The 24,661-nt window shown below is 37.5% G+C and overlaps 1 protein-coding gene across 2 annotated transcripts in view; it reads left to right on the forward strand.

Annotated features, from left to right (window-relative positions):
- LOC127435605 (chemokine-like protein TAFA-5) overlaps positions 1-24,661 on the forward strand; it is an 88,454-nt gene that overhangs the window by 62,944 nt on the left and 849 nt on the right. For both annotated transcript variants that reach the window (XM_051689190.1, XM_051689191.1), the window contains exon 3: positions 23,061-23,188. In XM_051689190.1, the coding sequence (XP_051545150.1) occupies positions 23,061-23,188 (128 nt within the window). The remainder of the gene's footprint in view (positions 1-23,060; positions 23,189-24,661) is intronic.

Consider the following 24,661-nt stretch of genomic DNA (forward strand, 5'->3'; position numbering starts at 1 on the left):
TTGAACGAAGATATTTGCCAGCTTTCTCAAACAATGTTCCCCAATATAGCAAAAATATAGCTCAGATAAAGCAAAAAGTTTCACGTGTGACATGACAGCATATATAATTTGATTTGGTATTGTTCAACGAGAAGCTTGTTATTAGTGTCAATAATGCATGGCCATTTGTGCTCATGTTTTACGAGAGCCTCAATGAGTGCACTGAAAACATAAACAAATTGATGTTTATGTAATATTTTTGGAGTGACATCCAGTCGAGGTACGTTGTGTATAGTAAAGAACAAAAGCATAAGTAATGAACTTTAATAACTACTGTAGTTGTCTGCATAAAAATACACACAGTAGACATACAGTATCAAACCAGCCCTTTACACTCGCATTAGCAACGCATCATTTTAATATTTGACTTCATGTTGCATCTAGTGGTGGGTAAATATATGCATTAACCCCAGTAGTGATTGAGGTAATGAGCTAGTCTTAAATATTTTTTAAAAGGTCTTGAAAAGGATATTAAAAAGGATTAAATTGGATGAGTTGATACCTGCAGATACCCTGTAATATTTCCTTAGTTTTGTTTGCTGTTTAACTATTTACCTCACTTACTTTTCATTTCATGCGATTTGGCCCTCTACGTGTCTGTAGCTATTAAAGAAATATTGATTTCTTTACTTGTTTTGTTTCTTTGGATAAAAAGCATCTTCTAAATATACTGGGCTGATAAAGTCCCCCTCCATCTATTCTTGAGATAAATAGGAACAGGATACTGTTTATCTTGGTTTGTGCCCTGTAGCTTTATCTGATAAAAGGCAGGTAATCAGACAGGTTTTGATACTGAGCAAGAAAGAGTAGCCAGCATGTCATGGCATTATCCAGGATGTAGCATTCGGAATTCAAGAATAGGCTCCCTTTCAATTCATGATTTGGAATTTGAATCAGAATGTCGGGAACAAAATTTACTGAATCACAATTCAAAGAAATTCACAGTCAAACAACAAAGGAATTAAATTTGTCCAACTTAACAAAATAGACAGATACTTTAGAAGGTGTTAAGGTTTCTATTCAGTGAGCCTGATTTATATTGTTTGGCTCCATTTTAACTTTGGAGTAAATTTGATTATTATATGTTCTTTTACCATGGTCCATACAATAAAAGTTAATTTCTTAAATTTAATGGACAATATATACAATATATAAAACAATTCTGTACGTGGCATATCAAACATTGTTTATTAATGTCATCTAATGTTTCTGAAAGTACCCCATATGCTGTGTGTACAAAAACATGTTTAAGGGCAATTTATAATTAAAAATTAAATGTACTTATCTCTTATAATTTATATGCAACATTCCATTTTAAGTTTACATCCTTAAATTCCAATTCAAACTGTGCCATCTCAATTCAAATTTAATTTAAATTAAAAAATTGAATAGGAATTTAAACAGCTTTCTCAATTCAATTCTGAATGGTACACAACCCTGCCCATTATATTTTAAAAGCTTCAGTAACACTATAGCAGGTGCTGTGTAAACTTGCCCTAATGTTTGACGGTGATGAGGTTTTCAAGCAGATCATAGTGGTGTTTTGTATATAGCACGTTGAAGACCAGTATAACAAGATGATGCTGTATATCACAAGTTTGGTCTGTCTGTCTGAATGTCTGTCTGTCTATCTATCTATCTATCTATGATTTCACACCTAGCTTGATTTCAAACATAGCTGAGCTGAAAACAAATTTGATCTGTGGAATCTGTTGGCTTTCTCCGGTAATGACAACAACATGACAGTAAGAATAAATTCAGCATTAAAGCAACAGAGCAGTCTCATTATCATTGTTTTCATGTAGAACAGAATCAAAGTGGCCTGGAAATATCTAGCATCAATATTATACAAAGCTGGAACCCCCCCCCCCCCCCAAAAAAAAAACAAATGCGAGATGGCTACAGCATGTTGGGACACAGAGGGACTGCGCATTCTGCCTAGAAGCAGCCATGAAGTGACAGCAACAGAACCCAATTCCCTTGGCTGGTGATAGCAGTGAGGTGAGAGCCGACAGCTGGAGTATGTTCTGAAATCAATGCAGAAAGTCAAGGGATGGAGAGCATTTTAACAATTAGACAAGGTGATTGTCAGGAAGGTGTCAGGATAATCAAGTTTCTCTCATAGAACACCTGAATAAAAGGGATAGCTTAGCCAAAAATAAGTGGAAAAAATGCTAGCCACATTCAACTTTCATGTTTATTGAGTCTTATTTCCATACAATTAAAGTTAATGGTGAGGCTTGCATAGTTTTGCATTCCCTTGCAATATGTACCCCCATACTTTTACAGCATTTATTAATCTTGGTTAATGTTAATTTCAACATGTAGTAATACAATTTTAAAATCAAAAGTTGTATATGTTCACATCAGTTAATAGACTACGAACTAACAAAGAACAATTGTATTTTATGCTGGTATTAACTAAAATGAACAAAGATTAATAAATGCTGTAAAAAATATATTGTTCATTGTTAGTTCATGATACCCAATGCTTTAACTAATATTAATGAATGGAACCTTATTGTAATGTTGTACCGGTTAATTTTTGTAAGAGATGGATCCCAAAACTAAAATGGTAATGTATTGCAAATCTATTTTTTAGAAAATAAAGTCCCTCCTCTCCAAGGGGCTCCGTAGGAATGACATGAGGTGATAAAATGATGACAGTATTTTATTTTGGGGTAAACCATCCCATTTAAGGAACAGTTCAACCAAAAAATTTAAGTCTGTCATTATTTACTTATGACATTTTGAACGTGTTTGACTTTCTTCTGTGGAACACAAAAGGAGATTTTTTCAAGAATGTACTGGCCAACCTTTTCTATGCAGTTACAATTAATGGGGGCTGCAGCTTTCACACTTCAGAAAGGATGCAAATTCATCATAGAAGTATCATAAATGTGGTTCATATGACTTCTGTGCTATATTATTTTTTTTTTAATATGATAGCTTTAGGTGAGAAACAGACAGAAATTTAAGTCAATATTCACTGATAATATTTTCCTTTCCAGTGAGCTGTTAACTCGAGAACCGCTGCGACTGGATCCATAAGTCGCTGAGTTGAACCAGATCAGTCCGATTTATAAACAAATCATGCAGGAGTGCATTTCCTGAAAAACTACATAACTCACTGCTTAACCACCATACTACGATGCATCGTTGGATAAATTAAGTAGCTGTTTCCTGAAATCTTGTAACTATGTCGTATATCCGTCATTCGAACAACTTTGGTTCAACAATATAGAGCTGTCATTAATGACATTACGCAGGGGGTGGAGTAATACATTATTTAAAATATTTAATTACAATAGCTTATTTACATGTACTCCAGAAAGTTGTTTAATGCGCGAAAGCTGCTGAAGACATTAAAGCTGCGTGCACTATGTTACGTGACAGATAATTACGCTGCAATAGTGGGGTTTCCCTTTACATCAAACTTTGGGGTTCCCCCAAAGCACTTGAGCACAGATGCATATGAGCACTCTTCAAAAATATATAAGAACTTCACTTATTCGTTAACATGCACACATAAGCTGTGTTCTCATACAGAAGTCATGTGTGATAAAGCACTTTCTCTTAACAGTCTTTTATCCCTTAAACGGTTGCACTGATGTTTCATAATGCCGCTTTCTGCAAAACCTGGGAATAAGATGTTTTCTTAAGTGCATGTAAACGTGAGTAAAGTCTTGACAGAATGAAAGATATATATATGGAATAAAAGATATAGAAGCCTCAGCAAAGTGAAATTATGTCCACACAAGGAACTATGCTTCTAACCATTGGTGGAGAGATGTAGTTCCAACCACACAACTTTGGGATGCTCTTTGCAAATGTTCGTTGGAACTACGGTTTGGGGAAAAAAAACAAATCGTTGAACTATGTTGGTAACGATAGAACTTGCGACCGTAGCTGGCTAACAATGCTTTTGAGAAATGCACCGCAGACTGGTTTTGTGAAATGAATTACCCGATTCATTAAAAGATCTTACCCAAAAGATTCTTTTACAAACTAGACATCGCTTCTTCTCTCATGAACATTCCAAGAAGCCATTTTTGGGTGCACTGTTCCTTTAATTTTATGTCTTTGGCTCTGGAATTGAATTCAGAATTTCAGTCCAAAGATTAGGTATGCTTCCAGAGTCACACAGCCTAGATGGATGTGATAGGTCAGGGCTGACCCCAGGCAGTGAATTCAGAAGCATCTGTCTGATATCGTGGGTGTCTTCTGTGCTATGCGGCAGCATTACAAATGGAATGCCGGCACCCAAAATCATTTGGGAGAAAAGTTCTGTGCCATCAATCAAGATCCCAAAATTAAGATGGAACTCACTTGAGATTATCTGGGGATTATCACATCAGAGAATCCAATAGACATAATTGCAGTGTTCACATTTTTACATTTTAATGCAGGCTGCAGTTGTTGCTATGACACAAGTGTAATTAAAGTGCTTGCAAGAAAGCACTGTATTGTTTCTAAAGCCCTAACCTAAAGCTTCTGGAATTAATTCAGCCCAAAATGCTTAACATACAGATGTTAAATATAAATAAATAATAATAAAAAAAATAAAAACAAATGAAATAAAATAAATTAGTTAAATAAATTAAAATTAGTTATTTAATTAAAAGTTATAAAAAAATTATAAAAAGTATTACAAATATTAAAGTTATTAAAAATAAAGAAATTTAAGATTGAAGTTTGAAAATCCATTGGTCTTCTTTTAGTAGCATTTCATTTACCAAACCAGAACCAAAGCCTAAAACCTAAACTTACCTTTACCAATACTCTTTTGCTGCCTTGCGAGCATTGGTATTTCCATCTAAAAATGACACAACATCGGCACAAAATACATTGCAATCTTCAGAATTGTTTGAAAGTAAACATTTGAGAGACTTTATTTTTGAACGGAACAACATGCACAACGCACTCCCACTGAATAAATACAAAGACTTGACATAAGTGGTCCCACTAGAAACTAATTATATAATGCATCCTCTATGTTTCCCCAAAAACTAAAAATTAGCATGCACTGTGATGAAGTGTCTGCAGGTGTGAATATGCGCTTTGTGCCCATGAAAACATTGATTACACAGACACTCCATACTGACTGCTCATATATTAGCCACACAAACATCCTCAATACCATAATTTGTTTTCTAGAATCATTAAACTGGACAAGCCCATTAGTGTGCATACATTTAAGCAATAGGTTTGGAGAGGTGGTGCTATATTGTGAATATAGTCACAGCTAAAGGTAATTGTTAGGCATCATGCACAGTGAATAGCCTGCAACCCTTTTAGCCATGACTATAATCACAATTTAGCACAGCCTAGAGTGTTTTTAGAGTCTTTAGATAATGGTTACTTCATAATATAATATTAAGGACACAAATTTCAATAAAAAAATCTTTTAATAATTTTATGAAGTGCCATCTTTCTTGGTGAAATGTCTGTTTGTCCGTACAGTGCAAGTGAATGGTGACCAAATTTTCAAGCTCCAAAAAGGACATACAGTAAAGGCAACATAAAGGTAATCCATAAGACTCCTGTGGTTTAGTCCATGTCTTCTGAAGCAATCTAATCTATTTTGGGTGAGAACAGACCAAAATATAACACATTTTTCACTGTACATCTTGCTATTAAAGTCTCTGGGCACGATCATTATTTTAAGCTTGTTTACACTTCCTAGTTCTTGATGCATGCGCAGAGCGCAAGATGGCAATAGGAAATGGAAACGTAAGCAGTAGTTCTGTCAGGAAGACTCGTGCGGTACACGTCATCAGTTCATTCATAATTTCCTTTAACCAATCACTGTTCACCTCTTGCTTTAAAGGTCTGCCAGCAGCCAGCCACTCTGCTGCCTTCAGGTGCCAACGTGGCAACTCATTCATCCGACGCACCATGTCTGATTCAGAGTCCTTCTCTTCTATAGAAGAACACGCAGATACTGCAGCTTCAAATATTATTCCTAATTCTATTTCTACTCACCGGGACATTCCTGCTTCTCGTCGCAGCTCGCGATTACAACAATCTGCATCTTTGTGGGCAACTTGCCTCTCGCGAAGATTATGGAATTACTGTCAAGTTGCGGCATTGGAGTAAATCCCGACCTGTCCAGGTCCGAAATCAACCAACTTGCACAAAATGTATTGGGCTGTCCTCCGATGGCGGCAGATGTTCACTCATCTTCCCTGCCAGCCTCCGTTCCAGCTGAGAAATCTGCAGGGAGAAAACATACAGCTAAATCAAGATCACCTATTTGTTCTCAGCCAAACAAGAAATCTACTCCTCACCCAGCCACTCCTTCAACTTCATCGGCCATAGATCAAGACTACATCCTGGAAGCCATGCGTTCTCTAGCCGACACCATCAAAAATCTCGACTCCAGATTGCATTCCCTGGAAACTTCTTAATGTGCTCCTCTATCTTTAGCTTCCATTCATCCGACAAAGCCAAATTCAGACTCATCTTCCGTGCCTTTTCTGCCAGCAGTTCCGCCATCTAATGCTGTTTCTCATTTCTCCCTTGCAAGTTCTATACCCACTCCTCCGTCAGATAGGAGTTTCATTTATCCAGCTGCTGCCACCGTATCAGCCTCCCTGAGATCACAGATCATCCAAGGTTAAGACATTAATTTAGCCTCCCTCTTACTCCCATCTCCTGAATGTGATCACTGTTGGGTGAATTGGGGAATGTGATCGCCCGTGGGTGGATTGTGGAGACGTAGCGGTAGTTCTCAAGTCATCTGATCCGAGATTACTCAGCAACCTCTCGTTTAGCGAGTTCATAGTTGCTTTTGGCATTTACAGAGACGTTATCTGCAGCACTTTTCTCGATCGGAGGGAAGAACTCGACTGCTATTTAGCTTTGATAGCGGAATTCAATCAGAGTTATGGAGGGACTTCATTTTACAAGTACCACAAATCCTTTTCCGCAAAATTGGCTATGTTCGTCACTCAACTCAACGCAAGACTGAACTGGTCTGTTACCGACACGGAACTGCATGCTCACTTGCTCTATTTGCAGTTCTCATGGCCACTCTGCTAACTGTGCCCTAAGACTGTGTGCAGTGCCGCTGTACCCTCCACTTCTCCAAAAGACTATGCAGTAAGACATATGGACAATAGAGGACACTCTATCGAATATTTTAATACTGCTCCTATTTGCAATAATTTCAATGAGGCTGTTTGCACTTTTCCTAATTGTTTTTTTTTCCGTGTATGTAATGTCTGCAAAGACCCCCATCTGAAGTCTGTGTACCCTCACCGGTTCAGACCAACGCGGGGAAGACGGGGATTTTCCCCTCAGAAAAAATAACTCTCATCCCCTCCACTCCAATTAATATCCTTGCTCGCTCTCACTTTCTATCTTCCCACCAAGACACCACATTTGTAGATTATCTTCTAACTGGGTTATCACAAGTTTTCGGGTCAGAGTTCTTTCTCCATTGACAAAATCTTTATTCTCAAAAAATTTGTAATCAGCTGTTAATGAACTTACTGTAGTCTCTGACTTGTTGCAAAATGAACTGAGTAAAAGATACTTCATTGGCCGCTTCAGTTCTCCCCCTTTTTCTTGCTTCAGAATTAACCTCATTGGTTTAACAGGTAAGAATAGATTAATCTTTGATATGTCGGCACCAAGGTCCGGGCAATTTCCCAGCATTAACTCTCTAATTCCCCTCGAGCAGTTCACCATTCAGTATGCCACCGTAGATCATGCTATCAAATTGATCAAAGTAGCAGGCTACGGAGCTCTTTTGGCCAAGGCTGATAATAAAGATGCCTTCAAAATATTGCCCATTCATCCTTCATATTGGCCCTTTTTTGGCATCATATGGCAATCCAAGTTCTATTTTGCAGTCAGACTCACATTCGGCTGCATAGCAGTCCACAAATGTTCAATTCGTTGTCGGAAGCTTTGTGTTGGATCTTACGGAACGTTCTCAAGCTCTTGTTCGTTTTACATTTATTGGATGACTTTCTGCTGATCGATTTCCCCTCTAACCACAGCCCCATGTTGGACATTTTGAAATCATTTTTTTAGGAGCTGGGTGTTCCCCTCTCCCTCGAGAAAACTATGGGTCCCTCTACTTCCCTGCAATTTTTAAGGATCACACTTGATACCGTAAAAATGCAGGCATCCTTACCCCCAGATAAATTGGACCGAATCAGAACTTTTTGTGATTTTATTATTCACCTTCTGTCTCTTTTTGGGCATCTCAATTTTGCAATGCACATTATTCCCAAAGGCCGTTCATCCGTTCATTCATTTCCTGCCTTCTCACCTTTGCCCATTCCGTGGACAACTTGTCACACAAGGTTACCCTAAATGAAGACTGTCAATCCGACCTTAAATTTTGGAATAGAAAATATTTTTTCTATAACGACATTCCTGAATCCTTCGACTCACTGTGTTTTCTACTGACGCAGCTCCCTCCATCGGTTTCGGGGGCTACTTTGATGGGCTGTGGTTCGCGGGTAGCTGTCCAACAGAATGGAATGCGCAAGTTAGAATTTTGTTTTCATCTGCTCTCTTTGAAATTTACCCCACTGTGGTAGCCAGTGTCAAATGGGGCTCCCAATGGTCACGCAAACACGTTGTCATTTATTGCGACAACTCAGCCGTTGTTGCAGTAATCAACAAAGGTCGATCCTCTGGTATGTTCATGTCTCTATTGAGACGGCTTACTTAGCAGAGCATTAATTGCAATTTCATGCAGCGCAACACATTCCTGGTTTTCACAATTCCATTGCTGACTCCTTGTCTCGCTTCCGTTTTCAGGAGTTTTGTCACCTCTGCCCATCAGCCAGCAATCTCCCAGTACCATGTACTCCATTAGCAGACCTTCTGCTCGACTAAGCCCATCCCTTTTGCCCCTGCTAGATTCTGCTAAAGATTTGATAAGGCATGGTATTTCCCCCTCTACGCTCAAAGCTTACAATTCCGCTTGGACTCAATATTCTTCATTCTGCAACTCTCACATGACCTCATTATTCCCAGTGTTAGTGTCAACTGTCTGTGCTTTCATTGTGTTTTAACTTTAGATTATTGAAACCTTCATCCATTAATAAAATGGTGGCGGGCATTCAGTTTCACGCTAGATGTCATTCACCCAAATTCCCCAGTCTTTTCTTCTTTCCTTCCATCCGGCTAATTCTAAGAGGTATCAGAAAAATGTCCCCTACCATTCCCGATAAACAGCTTCCTATCACTTTAGATATTCTACACCTCCTTATTTCCACACTAAGAGCAGGTTGTTTTCTAAATTCAATGACAAGCAGTTTTTCTCATGGCATTTTACAGCTTTTTGTGGTGTGGGAAATTCACATCATATTCTCTAGTTTTTCTACCTTCTCGACATTTAACCTTTTCTGATATTTCTTTTTCTCCAAAAAACAATTTTTTATTTCTCAAACATTCAAAAACAGATAGTTTAGATCATGGTCGCACCATTTCAGTATCTAAAATTTCCGATAATTTCTTTTGCCCATATGCCTCGATGATAAATTATCTTAAATCACAGCCTCACACTTCAGCTGCCTCCCCCTTATTTATTAATTCTTCGGGGGACCCCATGACTCGCCACTGGTTCGCATCTCATCTTTCTGATAAACTAATATGCTGCGGTCTCTCCCTTCGAGCATATTCCGGTCATTCCTTCAGGATAGGAGCCGCTACAGCAGCTGCTTCACGAGGACTTCCTAAGACTTCTATCAAGACGCTGGGTCGATGGTCTTCTTCATCATATAAGACATATATGTCCCAACCTGCATTCAATCAACCAAGCTCGGCTCATATCATGCAACGCAGCAAATGTACCATTTTCTTACAATTCTGGTGGTGGTAGAATCATAAAAAATAAAATAAAAAAAAGCTATGCAACCCCTTCCTCATACTCCTTCCTTTCATGTGTCATAAAATTTTTTCCTCTTTTCAAGGGTATTGCACAACCATGTTCACCCAATTCAGGGCTCATATACACCATAAGCTTTGGTTACTCTTGTCAAGGGTATTGCTCAACCAAATGCTCACCCGAGTCAGGGCCCTAAAGCATCAAACATCACAAATGATGCTCCCCTCCCTCATTTTCCTCATAGCATTGTTATTGTTTTCAAGGGTATTGCATACATTGCTCCCCCAACCCCATCCCAACCCCCCCACCCCCAGTATGGCATACATTTAAAATAATAATAATAATGTTCTAATTGCTACGTTATCTTTTGCAGATTGTTTCCTGCCAACATGAAGACAATGAAAGTATTTTTGGGGTAGGCCTCTCGCCGATTTGACGGTTAACCAAAACTTTCCCAGACCGTCAGATGGGGTCTTACGCCAAAAAGACTTTACTTCATTATTTTATGTTCATCAATAAATTGTTATTCCCTTTATGCTATGCTATGTTCTGAGTCTTTCTGATAGAAGTGTAATCGGGCTTGAAATTATGATAGCCAAGGAGACTGCTGATGTCAAGATTTATAGTGAAAAAGGAGTTATATTTTGGTCTGTTTTCACCCAAAATCAATTGAATTGCTTCAGAAGACATTGATTAAACCACTGGAGTCTTATGGATTATCTTTATGCTGCCTTTATGTCCATTTACTTGCATTGAATGGACAAACAGACATCACATCTCCATTAAAATATCTTTGTTTGTGTTCCGCAGAAGAAAGAAAGTCATACAAGTTTGAGATAGCATAAGGGTGAGAAAATGATGAGAGAATTAGCATTTTTGGGTGAACTATTCCTTTAACATTGAGGACAGAAGGGTCTTGCCTTAGAAACAGTTTGAAACGTTAGCTCATGAATTAATTATGTTGACGAACATGTGTTACTTGTAAATTATGGACTTTCCTGTGTAAGCAAAGCTGATCAGAATACTAGTGTGTGCCATTACTTGAATGATAAGCATATAGATACTCAACCTGTATCTGCTGTAAAAATGTATGGACAGATGTTTGATGTTCTCCTCTTTGCCAGATGTATGAGTAATTGCAGCCCGCTGCAATGAGCAGCCTATCTCATTTATTGTCCCGATAAATCTTGAGTCCAGCCTCTGCATCGGTCATCAGTCACAGCTAAAGTCTTAACTGGGGCAGGACTGACAGGGCCTTGAGGACTGGAACTACCTTTCCTCACAACATTATCAAGAACCCATTATACAAGTCAAATTAGGTTTAAAACATTTCTTTTATTTTATTGAATTATTTTGATTAGTGCCCTTAAATCATCTTTGGGAGGAAATTGCAGAATTGTCAGATACACAGCAAGATATTTTACGTAAATGTCGCAGTGCAAAGGCAAAACACATTAACAACACATTTTGTTGAAATTGACTTATGACCAATAACAGGTCTCTAAGACTATGATCAGATGGGTTTGTCTCAGTTATACTCAGATTCAGAGAAAACAGAGTGAGAAATCTGTAGTAACTATAAAATTCACAATAAAACCAAGTAACTTTGAAACCATTTTTCTCAGTTACAGTGTTGGCGATGTTAGGCCTGCACGATAACGGTTAAAATGATAATCACGATTTTTTTGCTCAAAATTTATTTTTATTATTATTTATTATTAATAACAATGTTTCTGTAATTTGATCTTTTTTTATATATTACAGGGATGCACAATTTAGACAAAAAATAAAAATAAAAATTACTGTTGCCACTGCATAGATATCAATTCAAAAATATTCATATTATATATTATAAATATTATCATGTTGAAGGTGTTAAAGGAATATTCCACCCAAAAATGAAAATTATCTCATCATTTACTCAATCTCATGCTATCCTAGATGTGTATGACTTTCTTTCTTCTGCAGAACACAAATGAAGATTTTTAGAAGAATATCTCAGCTCTGTAGGTCCTTACAATATAGGTGAATAGTGACCAAAACTTTGAAGCTCCAAAAAGCACATAAAGGCAGCATAAAAGTAATCAATCAGACTCCAGTGATTAAATCAATGTCTTCTGAAGTGATCCAATCAGTTTTGGATGAGAATAGACCTAAATATAACTCCTTTTTAACTGTACATCTTCCCACTGAAGTCTTAGGCACGATCATGATTTCAAGCTGGATTACACTTCCTAGTGCTTGACACATGAGCAGAGCGCTAGATGGCGCTAGGATGTGTAATCAAGCTTGAAATCATGATTGACAAGGAGACTGGTGATGTCAAGATTTATAGTAAAAAAAGTTATATTTTGGTCTGTTTTCACCTAAAACCGATTGGATCTCTTCAGAAGACATGGATTAAACAACTAGAGTCTTATGGTTTACTTTTATGCTGAGTTACTTCAGATTTGTTTATAAACTTGTAATGACAAAATATATTTGGAATTATGCAAATGTTCAACTGAATTAAATCTGGAGTGCTTTAAATATAACAAGATAGCGCACAACGTGCACAAACTGAACCAAACTCAGAGCATGTCTTTTCTGTATTTAACACACATAATCAGAGCACAGAACCGTTTTAAGACCACTGAAACACTGTATCATACACTACGGATAAGAGAGAGACAAACAAATCTCATAAACTTCTTTTGCTCCGTATTTCAGAACGCGCTCGAAAGTGAAACGTGATTGTGGCGAACTTCTGAAGAGAGCGTGATAGGTCAGTTGAAGTGAAAATGAACTTCGAAAGAGCTTGTAATTTGGTCTATCATCCTTAGACACAGCCTGTAATGAAAATGTACAACAATTTGCAGCTTTACCTGGCTGTAATTTCTGCTTGTTAGCTCATTAATACCGTAGATGGTTATGCTCAATTAACTGTGAGAGGCAGAAACCGGGATCATGGCTAAAATACGATTTATTGTGCAGCCCAAGGTGTAGTTAGTGTTGGCAGTTTGCCTTTGTAGGACAGCATGGTTAGTTGACACATACGTAGCATGCCCATGGACTTTTTTTTTCAACATCAAGATTTTAGGTTAAAATATACAGTATATAAATGTAAAAGGCGAAGTGTATATCTTGTACCCTAATTAGTCACTATTTCTTTTCAGTTTACCACATTTTTTATCAGCTTTTGTCTTCACTAGTTCATTTTAAATGGTCTTTTGGTGTGACAAATGGGTTTTGGGTAAAAACATTTCATGTACTGTAGTCAAATAATGTGAGGTCATTAATGCGGCATCCATAATAATTATAACAGATTTGCAAATAATTTTGTAATCGTTCCTATACCCACACACAAAGTAATACGTTAATTATTCATGTGATTCTAGTACTAGTGTCTATTTCAGTTTACTAGTGCTTATTTATTAAATACTAGTACTTATTTATAAGACACTAGTGTCTATTTAAATTTTTACTAGTAATAATTATCTCATTAGTTACTGCTTTTTTGTTGTCAAATGTCAGAATGGCTGCTATAGTTCAATTAAAAATCTTACTAGTAAAATTAAAAATGTTACTAGTAACAATTGGAATAAATAATAGCGTCTAATAAATAAATACTAGTAAAACTGGAATAGATACTAGTAACCACTGGAATAAGTACAAGCATCTAACAAATAGTTGCTAACAACATTAAAAACGATACCCTAGGTGTCTTACCCTAACCATAAGTCACTACTGGAGTTGAATAGAATCACAGATCCCATGCCAAAAATTCAATGGCAAAAATGTGATACCTGTAACAATGACATAATTACATTACTGAAATAGTGACTAATAACAAAGGAATAAGTACTAGTATCTAATGAAGAAGGACAAGTGACAACTGAATAAATACTATTGTCTACTGGAATAAGTACCATATTCAATTAAGTACTAGTAAAAAAATATATATATATTTAAAAAGATAGGCCTACTAGTCACTATTAACATAAAAATACAGATTAGTAAATTTAAAAGAATAAATGTTAAAAGCCATAATTAGAGAAATTTTAGGTGACATAGTGGAAGTATCCACTAATATGCCAGATATGGCTTTCCTCTGCCTTCCCATCGAGACATTTACACTCACTGAGCACTTTATTAGGAACACTATGGTCCTAATAAAGTGCCTGACGTGGTCTTCTGCTGTTGTAGCCCATCCGCCTCAAGGTTTGACGTGTTGTGCATTCTGAGATGCTATTCTGCTCACTACAATTGTACAGAGTGGTTATCTGAGTTACTGTAGCCTTTCTGTCAGCTCGAACCAGTCTGGCCATTCACCGCTGACCTCTCTCATCAACAAGGCACTTCCGTCCACAGAACTGCCGCTCACTGGATGCTTTTTGGCACCATTCTGAGGAAACTCTAGAGAATGTTGTGTGTGAAAATCCCAGGAGATCAGCAGTTACAGAAATACTCAAACCAGCCCATCTGACACCAGCAATCATGCCATGGTATAAATCACTGAGATCAAATTTTTTCCCCATTCTGATGGTAGATGTGAACATTAACTGAAGCTCCTGACCCGTATCTGCATGATTTTATTAATTGCACTGCTGCCAAACAATTGGCTGATTAGATAATTGCATGAATAAGTGGGTGTACAGGTGATTCTGATAAAGTGCTCAGTGAGTGTAAAATGAACTGCTCTTTTTCTGTGGTGTTTTAAATAAAGATGCTGTCTGTACTTTCACAAATAGCAGAAAAAACTTGCATAGTAATTCATTGCAGGGATTATTTTGATTGTTGTATTTCTGCCTATACTAATTTCAAAATCAATAAGGATTCTGTGTATATATAGATTAAAATTCAAGAGGTTCAATTTTCAGCATCAATAACAATAACAGGAATTTGTAATGCTAATCTATATTATTTCAATTGTAAGTAACAACAAGATTTTTTCATTCAGAATCAGAAACATGAATAAATTCAGTCTAAAGTAGCACTTATTAATTGGACACTGTCACATTGTGCTACTCAGTTTAGCTTCAATATGACTTTTGGGCCCTTTTCTCCAAAAACCTTAAGTTCAGAAAACTGAGTTCTTTGATGTATTGATTCAGAGAGGCACTTTGTGCACTCTGTCATAGTCTGTTTGCCATCAGTGAAGTGACAATCTCTACTCTCTACCAGGAGACAGGCGAGGACAGCTCATTAGAGAACGAGTCTGAGAGCTTACTGTGTTGTGCATTGACAGGACACTCTTTGCCTGTTATGTGTTGATTTGTTGACTTCTTTAAAGTGTTAAAATGTTGATGATCTGTCATGCGTTGTGCATCACTGAAGGCTGGAGTGTTTCGACATCCTACTAGAGAGGAATGAATTGGGAAGTGGGGAACTGGGGGTATTGTTTGTTCCTGAACAGCTGAGTATTTGGAGTAGCTGAGTATTTTGCTTTTAATTCTTTTTATAAATATTGTTTATAATAAGTTATTAGCTCTATGAGATACTCTGGTTTCATATTACTTTAACCAAATTATGGACACTTTTTAATCATGCTCTTTTCCAATCCAGAAACCAACACTTTGTATGTTTTCTGGTTCAAAATTGGATGCTTATCAGATTTTTTTTGCCCTCTTGAGACACAATCATTAATTCTATCAAGACATTAAATGATTTCAGTCATGACAACTCTCTAAATAGGTATAAACAGCATTTTATTAATGGGAATGGAATGTAGGTAGGTTTGGTCTTGGCGGAATAGATCTGCTATGCTGCTGCAGAGCAAGCGTGAGACTTGCTCAGCTGAAGTGCTAAGAATTACTAGTTAGGATGCATACTGCTGCTGCGAGTTAAGATAGGGAAAACCCCCCAACAATGCAGGCGGGCTGAATATCAGCCAATGTGGACCACCCAATTGAAGCAGGTCTAGCTGCCAAGACTTCTGTACTGCTGCTGCTCCGGGGAGCCATGATATCTGAGTGTATACTAGCTATGTGTGCCTGGGCCTGCTTTGCTGAATGGCTTAACGCTACTGAACTAGCTATGTGTGCCTGGGCCTGCTTTTTTGCCTAAAGGCGTACCACTACTGAACTAGCTATGTGTGCCTGGGCCTGCTTTGCTGAATGGCTTAACGCCACTGAACTAGCTATGTGTGCCTGGGCCTGCTTTGCCTAATGGCTTACCACTTCTGAACTAGATATGTGTGCCTGGGCCTACTTTGCACTGTGTGTGTGGAATTAAAGCTAATGATCTGATAACTTAATAGGGTGTGTATTTTTGTTTTTTTCTCTCTTGGCTCAGACAGTTAGACAGTGACTAGCATGGCGCAAGCTTACAGCACACCCTAGCCAGTTTAGGCAACAACTAGCATGGCACAGCTGACAGCATACCCCAGCAACCACCTGAGTAATTGTAGATCAACTGAATCCAGAATACATCGCTTGAGTATTCAAATAAATTGAACTGGTCTAGATACATGCTGCTGAAAACCAACATTCCATTCTTTTAGATAGCTGAAGGTAACTCTGGGTGCTGAGTGTTCTTGCTCCGGCTTAAAGAGTGCTGGTGTATGCTTCGGCATACGGAGTCCCTTCTGGATTGCTTCACTGCAGGCGAACCATGCCTCGTCATAGGTTATCCGTCAACTGTTAGGAAGAGACAGTCATAGAAGAAGGCAGAGCTCTGGGTCTCAGGTCCAGAGACATGTAGAGAGAGGGATGATCTGTGTTAGTTGGGTTAGGCAATAGGTGATCCTTATTAAAATACTGGAGAGGTAAAATATATATATATAAATATATATATATATTTTTTTTTTTTTTTACAGCACATTTGCCCTGCTTTGCAGTGTCATGAGAGGTTTAGTTGCTCAGCCTAGGACTCTGCAGTTGCAGCACCTGAACAGCACATGCTCAGCAGGTCGAGTAAATGACAGCAAAATGGATTATGATTGGACACCACTGATTATGAATTAAGATGTGTAAGCCACAGAGAGAATATTCTACTATTTAATATTTTGTACTTAAACAGTAGGTGTGATCAAGCGATACACCTCATACCTTATTGGTATACTGGTATGAATTTGTTGCTGCATTACGTGAGCGGTATATCTTTCAAAGCGTATAATGCTTGTCGTGCGTTAAATACCGCATTTATGCAAATAAATACTGATTTATGCAAATTGAATGTACTCCTACTAAAATGACAGACAGGAGTATGCTGACCGTGCAAATAGGGTCATCATATCCACAGGATTTTATGGCATAACTGTTTGTTAAAAATGCCAAGGCATGCACAATACAGCCTTACGTCCAATTCCTGCATGCCTGCTGATTTCATTTTTATGATAGACTGAAACCATTTGTGGAAGGAAGCTTCTGTAATAGTCGGTCTGATATTACTGTGAGAGGGTCCGAACAGTATGTCTCTGGAAGATGCCTAGCAGCAAGGGTTTCTGCATGGGAAGACTCTAGACCGACTCTGAAAAGGTGGAATATAAGCTGCATCTAAAACAGTGGTTCTCAACCCGGGGTGGGGACCCACTAGGGGGCCTCGCACACTCCAGGGGGCCTCAAGATCTTAAAATTATTTAGATAAGGAAGATTGTTATGATTTAAATATTTATTACATTATATACTTACTGAAAATGCTCAAATTAATACTTCCTTCAACGTCTTGCTTTGAATGAGGAACATACAGTTCTAGACATACTGGAGTAAAAATTATAATGATTAATAGTTTTAAACTATTGTCGATAGTATTTTTTATTTTATTTATTTTTTTACAGTACAAATAGAGGGATATCTATAATAATGAAAAATACCCTACATGGAAGGCCTTCAAATATTTCTCTGAAAGTCAAAGGGTGGAGAATCACTGATCAAAATACATTCAGGTAAATTTTCATTTATACATTATATTTCATTAAAATTGCATGTATACATCAGATTACGTTACAACAACTGAGATGGCCATTATGCTTTAAAATATGGAATCAAATATGCTTATATGACAAGTTTAAAGCTGCTCTGAAGCTACCCAGGTTGAGCTGGGCGTATATATGGGATTGAAAAGATAGGAAGGGCAGTTTGACTGGCTACTCCAACTAGCTAAAAGGGAACCAATCAGCTGCGCGGAAGAGTTTCATGGCTGAACTATGTATTAAATCCTATCAAGATGAAGACAATTTTTCAACTTTATGTTTAAAAAAACTAAAAGTACCCTTCCTGGTATATGTTGTTATACGGTTGCTAGTGTGTTCTGGCTGTTTGCTGGGGCATGTCTAGGTAGACTGATCTCAACAGTGAATTTGGCGACAGTAGGTCAAAAGTTCTTCAGATAAAATCGGTCTGTGCTTCCTGAAATTCAAACCACTACCCCCAGTGCCCGAAGCTGGAAGTGTTTTTGAATAAATGGGCATGTGTAAGCTTCAGTTTCCAGGTGAAATGTCCACAGAGGGGTGGCAAAAGTAAGTTGTAAATAATTTAATTGTTTAAGTCATAAGTAATTTAATACAATAAAGAGGAATGATTCTTTTATTAACTATATGCCCTAACCCAAACCCAACCCTAAACCTAACCATCAGTGGAGTAAAATTTTTATCTTAGACTGAAAATGGAACCTCAGAATCATGGTCATCATTAATTATGCGAACGCATTTACTTCTTGGTTTCGATGTGGTACGAGAACCCAAGTCTCTGAGGCTGCTTATGCAACAATGCACTATTAGTAGCGCCACAGGAAAAGGTAAAAATGTTTGAATTGATACAAAGGTGTCTGATATGAGATGGTGCTTGCCAGTAACTCGGCACAATGGGGTTGATGTCAGGTTACTGGAACATTTGGTCATACTGGTCTAGGAATTTGTTAGGTCAGTAATGAATGGGTGCTTGTTGGCCCAACTAAAAAGAGCCCACCCCAAAGTCAATGACATTATGATCCAGAGATATGATCCCTCTCATCCTTTTTCAGTGTTAAGGGATTTTTTGTAATTTTTTTTCACCCACCAGGCAAACAGCGTAAGTTTGAAAGCTTAGAAAAGTCATAACACACATCTCTTCAATAAGCCACGCGGTTTTAGGTATTATTCATGTCCATAGCAGAAATGGTGCAGGATGAGTTACGTAATGAAGTTTTGTACGGAAGAAGAAGAATATGATTAGGAATTTAAAAAAAGGGTTATAATTATAGTGGCACCTTGGACCACCAATAATTAATCATACCAACCCAGTCTCGCGACAAGACATAATAATAGTAGGATGGCAATAAGATAAGGTTACGTCATCATAAAAAAAAGGAACAGTTGGCTTGTACAAAAACATACGACTTTTACTCTCATAAAGAAAAATGAACGAACCAACAAACAATGTTATCACAATTTCTTTCAAAGTTTAAATCCTAACCTAAACCTAAACCTAACCATTATTTTAATAGGATAATAAAATAAAGACAAAGAGAAGCATATTACAGCTTACTGAGATATATCAGTGATTTGTATTGCATAAATAAAAATGGAATAAGTAACCAAATTTGTTCACAGATGTTTACTTTTCTTTAAAAAAAAGTGTTGGACAGGAGGCTACAGTAGCATAAATTTGATGCCTTTATTGTATTGATTAGAAATTCTGTTTGTAGTTTGGTTGGTCTCTAGAAAAGTCATATCTTTTCGTACATGCCAAGTCATATTATATCTTAGGTATTACCATCTTTTTCAAATTATTACGACTCATGATTATTACATCATTAGGGGTGGGTTAAAATATAGATTTTCAGATGTATCGCAATCTTCATTTGAACAATCTTGATATTGATTCTTAAATCCCAAGATTGATCTTTTACTCTATGCGCAGCCCTCTACAAGGATAGGAAATCACTCGAATTTGCAACCAAATTTCGTGCTATGCAACTAAAAATTTATAGTGAAACTGGAATATTTACCAGCCAGTTGCCCAGTTGCCAGCAGTGATTGTATAGTATAGTGGTGGAGTATTCAGCAGTGAGATCCTTTCACTGTGTTGAGAGTTAAAGTTGTTCCGTGTAATGTGTGTCAAAAGATGAGATCCACACATGTCAGTTTTTGATCAAAACAACAAAAAATAAAAATTTCATTCTAATCACCCATAGCACAGATGAGATAAAGCCATTTGAGTCTCTCTCATTAACATGCCCTCATTTACAGACGCTTTTTACAGAAATGCTGGTTTTCTTAAAGAGTTTTAGAGTCTTTCTTCTAGTCTTTTTTAAAGACACGTTTTAGCATGTGCAATTGTAGTACAAAATAGTGGGAGAGACTTTCTTTCATATGTAAGCAAAAAGGACATTATAACTGAAACACGAATCGAATTCGTTTTGGAATCTAATCGAATCAAATCCGAATCTAATCGGAAATTTGTATCAATACCCAGCCCTACTTGTCATGATACTATGCAGAATCATTCATGACAGATCTGAAAATGTACCTCTAAATGTATGCACACCAAAGGGTTTTTCGATGCCTGATTCTTAAAATATTACTTTTGCAGCATGTTGAGATCAGTTGGGACAACTGTACAACATAAAGTCTTGAATTCAAAGAATTTAGTAAATATTTTGTTTAGGGCTGTTGATTTAATTTGTGTTAATTCAGTGGGATTAATTATATAAAAAAATAACGCGTTAAACAAATTAATGCAATTAATCATGCCTCCGGACCGTAATAAGAAATGTTCCTTCAATCAGAGCAATTCAAGTTTGAAGTACCACCTGTTTTCTCCAGAGGGCAGTAAGCAAAACAGTATAGGCAATGTGCAGCTTAAACAGAGAACAAACCACACTTACTGAGAGCAGACAACACTAGATGAGAACACGTTCTTGCACTCAAACACAGCTTGAAGTAGCACAAATCCAAAGTCAGGGAGCTCAAGATGTGTTTTTCTAAGTTTCAAACATCATTTAACTTGATACTGCAACCTAAAAACGGTAGGCCTATGTTTATGACGTGACACAACCACGATGCTCCAAAAGCATCCATCTGACACAGGTATACATTGGCGTGTCCTTTGACAAGCCCTTTTAATAAATCTCAGACTGATTGACAAATTCAATTGCAAAATGGATTGCTGTGAACTGTAGGCCAATGATTGGCTTTTATTATTATTTGAGGGGCTTTCTCAGCAAATATTTATGTATGCTGGGGCCTGGGTTGCTCAGCAACTGGTGACTACCACACCTGGAGTCGCAAGTTCGAATCCAGGGCGTGCTGAGTGACTCCAGTCAGGCTTCCAAAGCAACCGATTGGCCCGGTTGCTAGGGTTGGTAGAGTCACGTTGGGTTAACCTCCTCATGGTCGCTATAATGTGGTTCTCGCTCTCGGTGGGGTGCGTGGTGATTTTTGCGTGGATGCTGCAGAGAATAGCGTGAGCCTTTACACGTGCTAGATCTCCGCGGTAAAGTGTTCAACGAGCCACTTGATAAGATGTGTGGATTGACTGTCTCAGATGCGGAGACAACTGAGATTCATCCTCCGTCACCTGGATTGAGGCGAGTCACTACACCACTACGAGGACTTAGAGCGCATTGGGAATTGGGCATTCCAAATTGGGGAGAATAAAAAAAATAAAAATAAATGTTATGTATGCGATTAATAATTCGATTTATTTTTCAGCAAACCATGTGATAAATTTGATAAAAAAATTTTTTATAAATTGACAGCCCTAATTTTGTTACATTGAACGTTTCTGATTTTACCCAAGAACTTAAATTGTTTGTTCCTCCAGAGAGATACAACAAAGAAGGAAAACTGTGCCAACCAACCAATTCTTACACCCAATTCTGATTGATGAATGTAAAAATCTGTCCAAAAAAAAAAAAAAAAACTACAGATAAGACTGATGTCATGTCAAAAAACATGCTAATTTCAAAGCATATACAAGAGCACCACACTGGCTGCAACCTAACATTTTGTGAATTATAGCTACAAAATAAGACGTACCAAATTTGCATGAAAGGCTCTTTTATTTGTCGTTATTGCCCAGGGCAGAACTGTGAATACTAATGCTAGAGATTAGTAGTGGAAGCTAGTCCCTAGAGTAGATGCTGTAAAGGAAACATTCACTATATAACAAACTATACTGAGTTTTTAAGCCATCTCCAAAACTATTTTTTACCTTTAAGGATGTGCCTTTTTGCGTGGCGAGAATGACATTTCGCCTCTTTTGTTTCAACATTTGTATCTACTTGTTTGCTGCACACTTTGTTAGCCTTCCTCAAAACTTACAATGCTGCCAACCTGATATTTATGTACTTTTGCTTCCCTGGGTTATATTTCACTTAGATGATCATTTTCCCTACCTCACAAATGCTCCTCCTTTCTCTCTCTCTTTCATCAGTCTCCCACTCTCCCTCTCTTTTTCTCTCTCTAAGGGCCAATTGGGGTGTCATGGTATGCAAATGAACATGTTAGGGTGCCCTAGTTATTTATAAATAGACATTTATGTTTGATTAAGTGCAAAAACAATCTTACCTCAGGAAAAAAAATCTCACCTTAGCGATCTGTTTCAAAGAGAAAGGTTTAGGATATTAGGCCAAGGGCTGGAATTCTTTTCTTTCATTGTTATTTCCCTTTGTTGTATGAAATGTCCTTACTCTACTCAGTCTTGACCTCTAAGTGTAATGCAGTGTAAATTCAATGTACGTCTATGCAATACCATAATTTTATATCTACATATTAGTTAAGTAGACCTGACCATCATGACATTCATGTAATCAGAAACTAAAATAGTTTTATTAAGACTAAATCTGCTCTATTATGATGTTTTTATTGCAATTCTTTTGCATTCCTTGTGCAGGGCCACCGATAAGGGGGAATAACTGGACTTTTTTCCCAGGCCCAGGCTTGAGGGGGGCCCGGAGTGGGGGGGGGGGGGGTGTCCACAGAAATGCTATTCCATATTGTACAGCACATCTAAACACATTCAGTGGGAGACAGGATTTAAACTCGGATGTATTACACAACCACAAAATCTGTCCGGGTAGAGCAAGTTGATGTTATATCTTTCCTCACCAATTCCTACCTGCAGCCCTGGCCTGGTGCACCAACGGGCTTTAAAATCAACAGCAAATCATAATTGAATTTACTTTCATAGTGCACATTACTGGTCTTATTCTTATTCTTTCTTCTTTTTTTTTCTTTTTTTTATCTTTCCTTCTCTTCTTTTATCAGTGCATATTGTGAGGAACAGACAGTGGTGTGAGATGATGCCGTGTTTGGATGATGAAGGCTGTGGCCTGCTGATAAACAGAACAGGCTGGACATGTGCACAGCCGGGAGGCCGAGTAAAAACCACCACAGTAAGTGATGTAAATCTTTCACTGAAAAAAAAACAAAACATAATGCCTACTCATTTAATAGAGTTGCATGTCAAAAATGCAAGTTTCCTGCCCAATCCCAACCCCAATGGACCCATAGATGTTGCTGTTTGAAGCTCCTGATCAAAAAGCCTAAAAGGTACTGCAATATCGATAATATAGAATTTTTAATAGAGTTTGTTTGGATATTACATTAACTATACCAAACTATCTTTCTGTTGCGATCGCTAAATTAATAATACTACATTTATAGACCTCACTTTGAACACTTGCAGATTATAATGCAATTCAAACGTTTTCATAATTTATGTGACATCTAACTATGAGGGCATTAAATAAGTTTTGCTAGGTATAGCAAAACTTATACCTTGCGTTAGGTATAGTATCTTAGCAGGCTAATCCGTTAGCTTGCTAAATGTAAGTAAATGAAAACACAAATAACTAGAAATGTAAAATGGATTTTTGGTATATAAAGTCATAAATAAATGTGTATGTGTGTATATTTATATAAATGTATTTTTATGCAAATTTTGGATATCATTGGATAGCCCCCTGGTCGGACGGTAAAACTCTTGAGGGGGACACCCATCCAGTATTGAAGCGTTCAAAATGCTCAACTGTCCCATATTCCTGGCAAAACGTTGGCAACCCTAATCAAACAATATTGTTTGTGTGAGCATTTCTTCTGCGTGCTCTTAATCACAACTTATTTATTACATTGAATAAAAGACCCACAGTGACTTCCCCAGTGGCTTCAACTTCCATTTCCATTTTTATTTTGTGCCAATTTCCCTAAAAGTGACAATTTTGTTCTCTTGAACACATGGGAAAGAAACACTCCTTTATTTGCACATTGTTTTAGAGATATTCAGATTTTTCGCATAAATTTAATTTGTAACTTGGATGGAAACATAGCTAATGTCGCACTTTGCACTGTGCACTTATACTATGCACTTGGGAATCAAGTGCACGAATTTTCAAAGTTTAGTATCTTCTTAAATGAAACACAAATGGTAATTTACTACACGGAAGCATTCTCTGTTTTTCAGCTAACGGAAGTGACATTTGAAACACACATTGTGTGTTGCCGCTAGCTTTAGCGCATAAGCCAACCTCATTTCAACACTTGTATCACAAATATTGTACATACATTTACATACAACTCACAGCATAGGGTAATGGTACAGCATTCAACTCACATTTGCATGGTGTTGTCTTTAAAGACGTTTCGCTAGTTGCCAAATTCACCATTTATTATGATTGTTTTGTCTAGCCTACTACGTAGGAAAGTCGTGACCGCTGAGTGCATGATGTGTCCACTGTTAAAGAAGTACATCATCTGGCTACTCGTATAGTTTAGGGTCCAACAAGGTAGGATTTGGCCCAACACTGGGAATTTTCTGAATTAATAGCTGATCATGTCATTACCCTTGTGTCCCTCTTGTGTTGTTAAAT

The sequence above is a fragment of the Myxocyprinus asiaticus genome, chromosome 46 (genome assembly GCF_019703515.2).
Source record: "Myxocyprinus asiaticus isolate MX2 ecotype Aquarium Trade chromosome 46, UBuf_Myxa_2, whole genome shotgun sequence".
Taxonomy (NCBI): Eukaryota; Metazoa; Chordata; class Actinopteri; order Cypriniformes; family Catostomidae; genus Myxocyprinus; species Myxocyprinus asiaticus.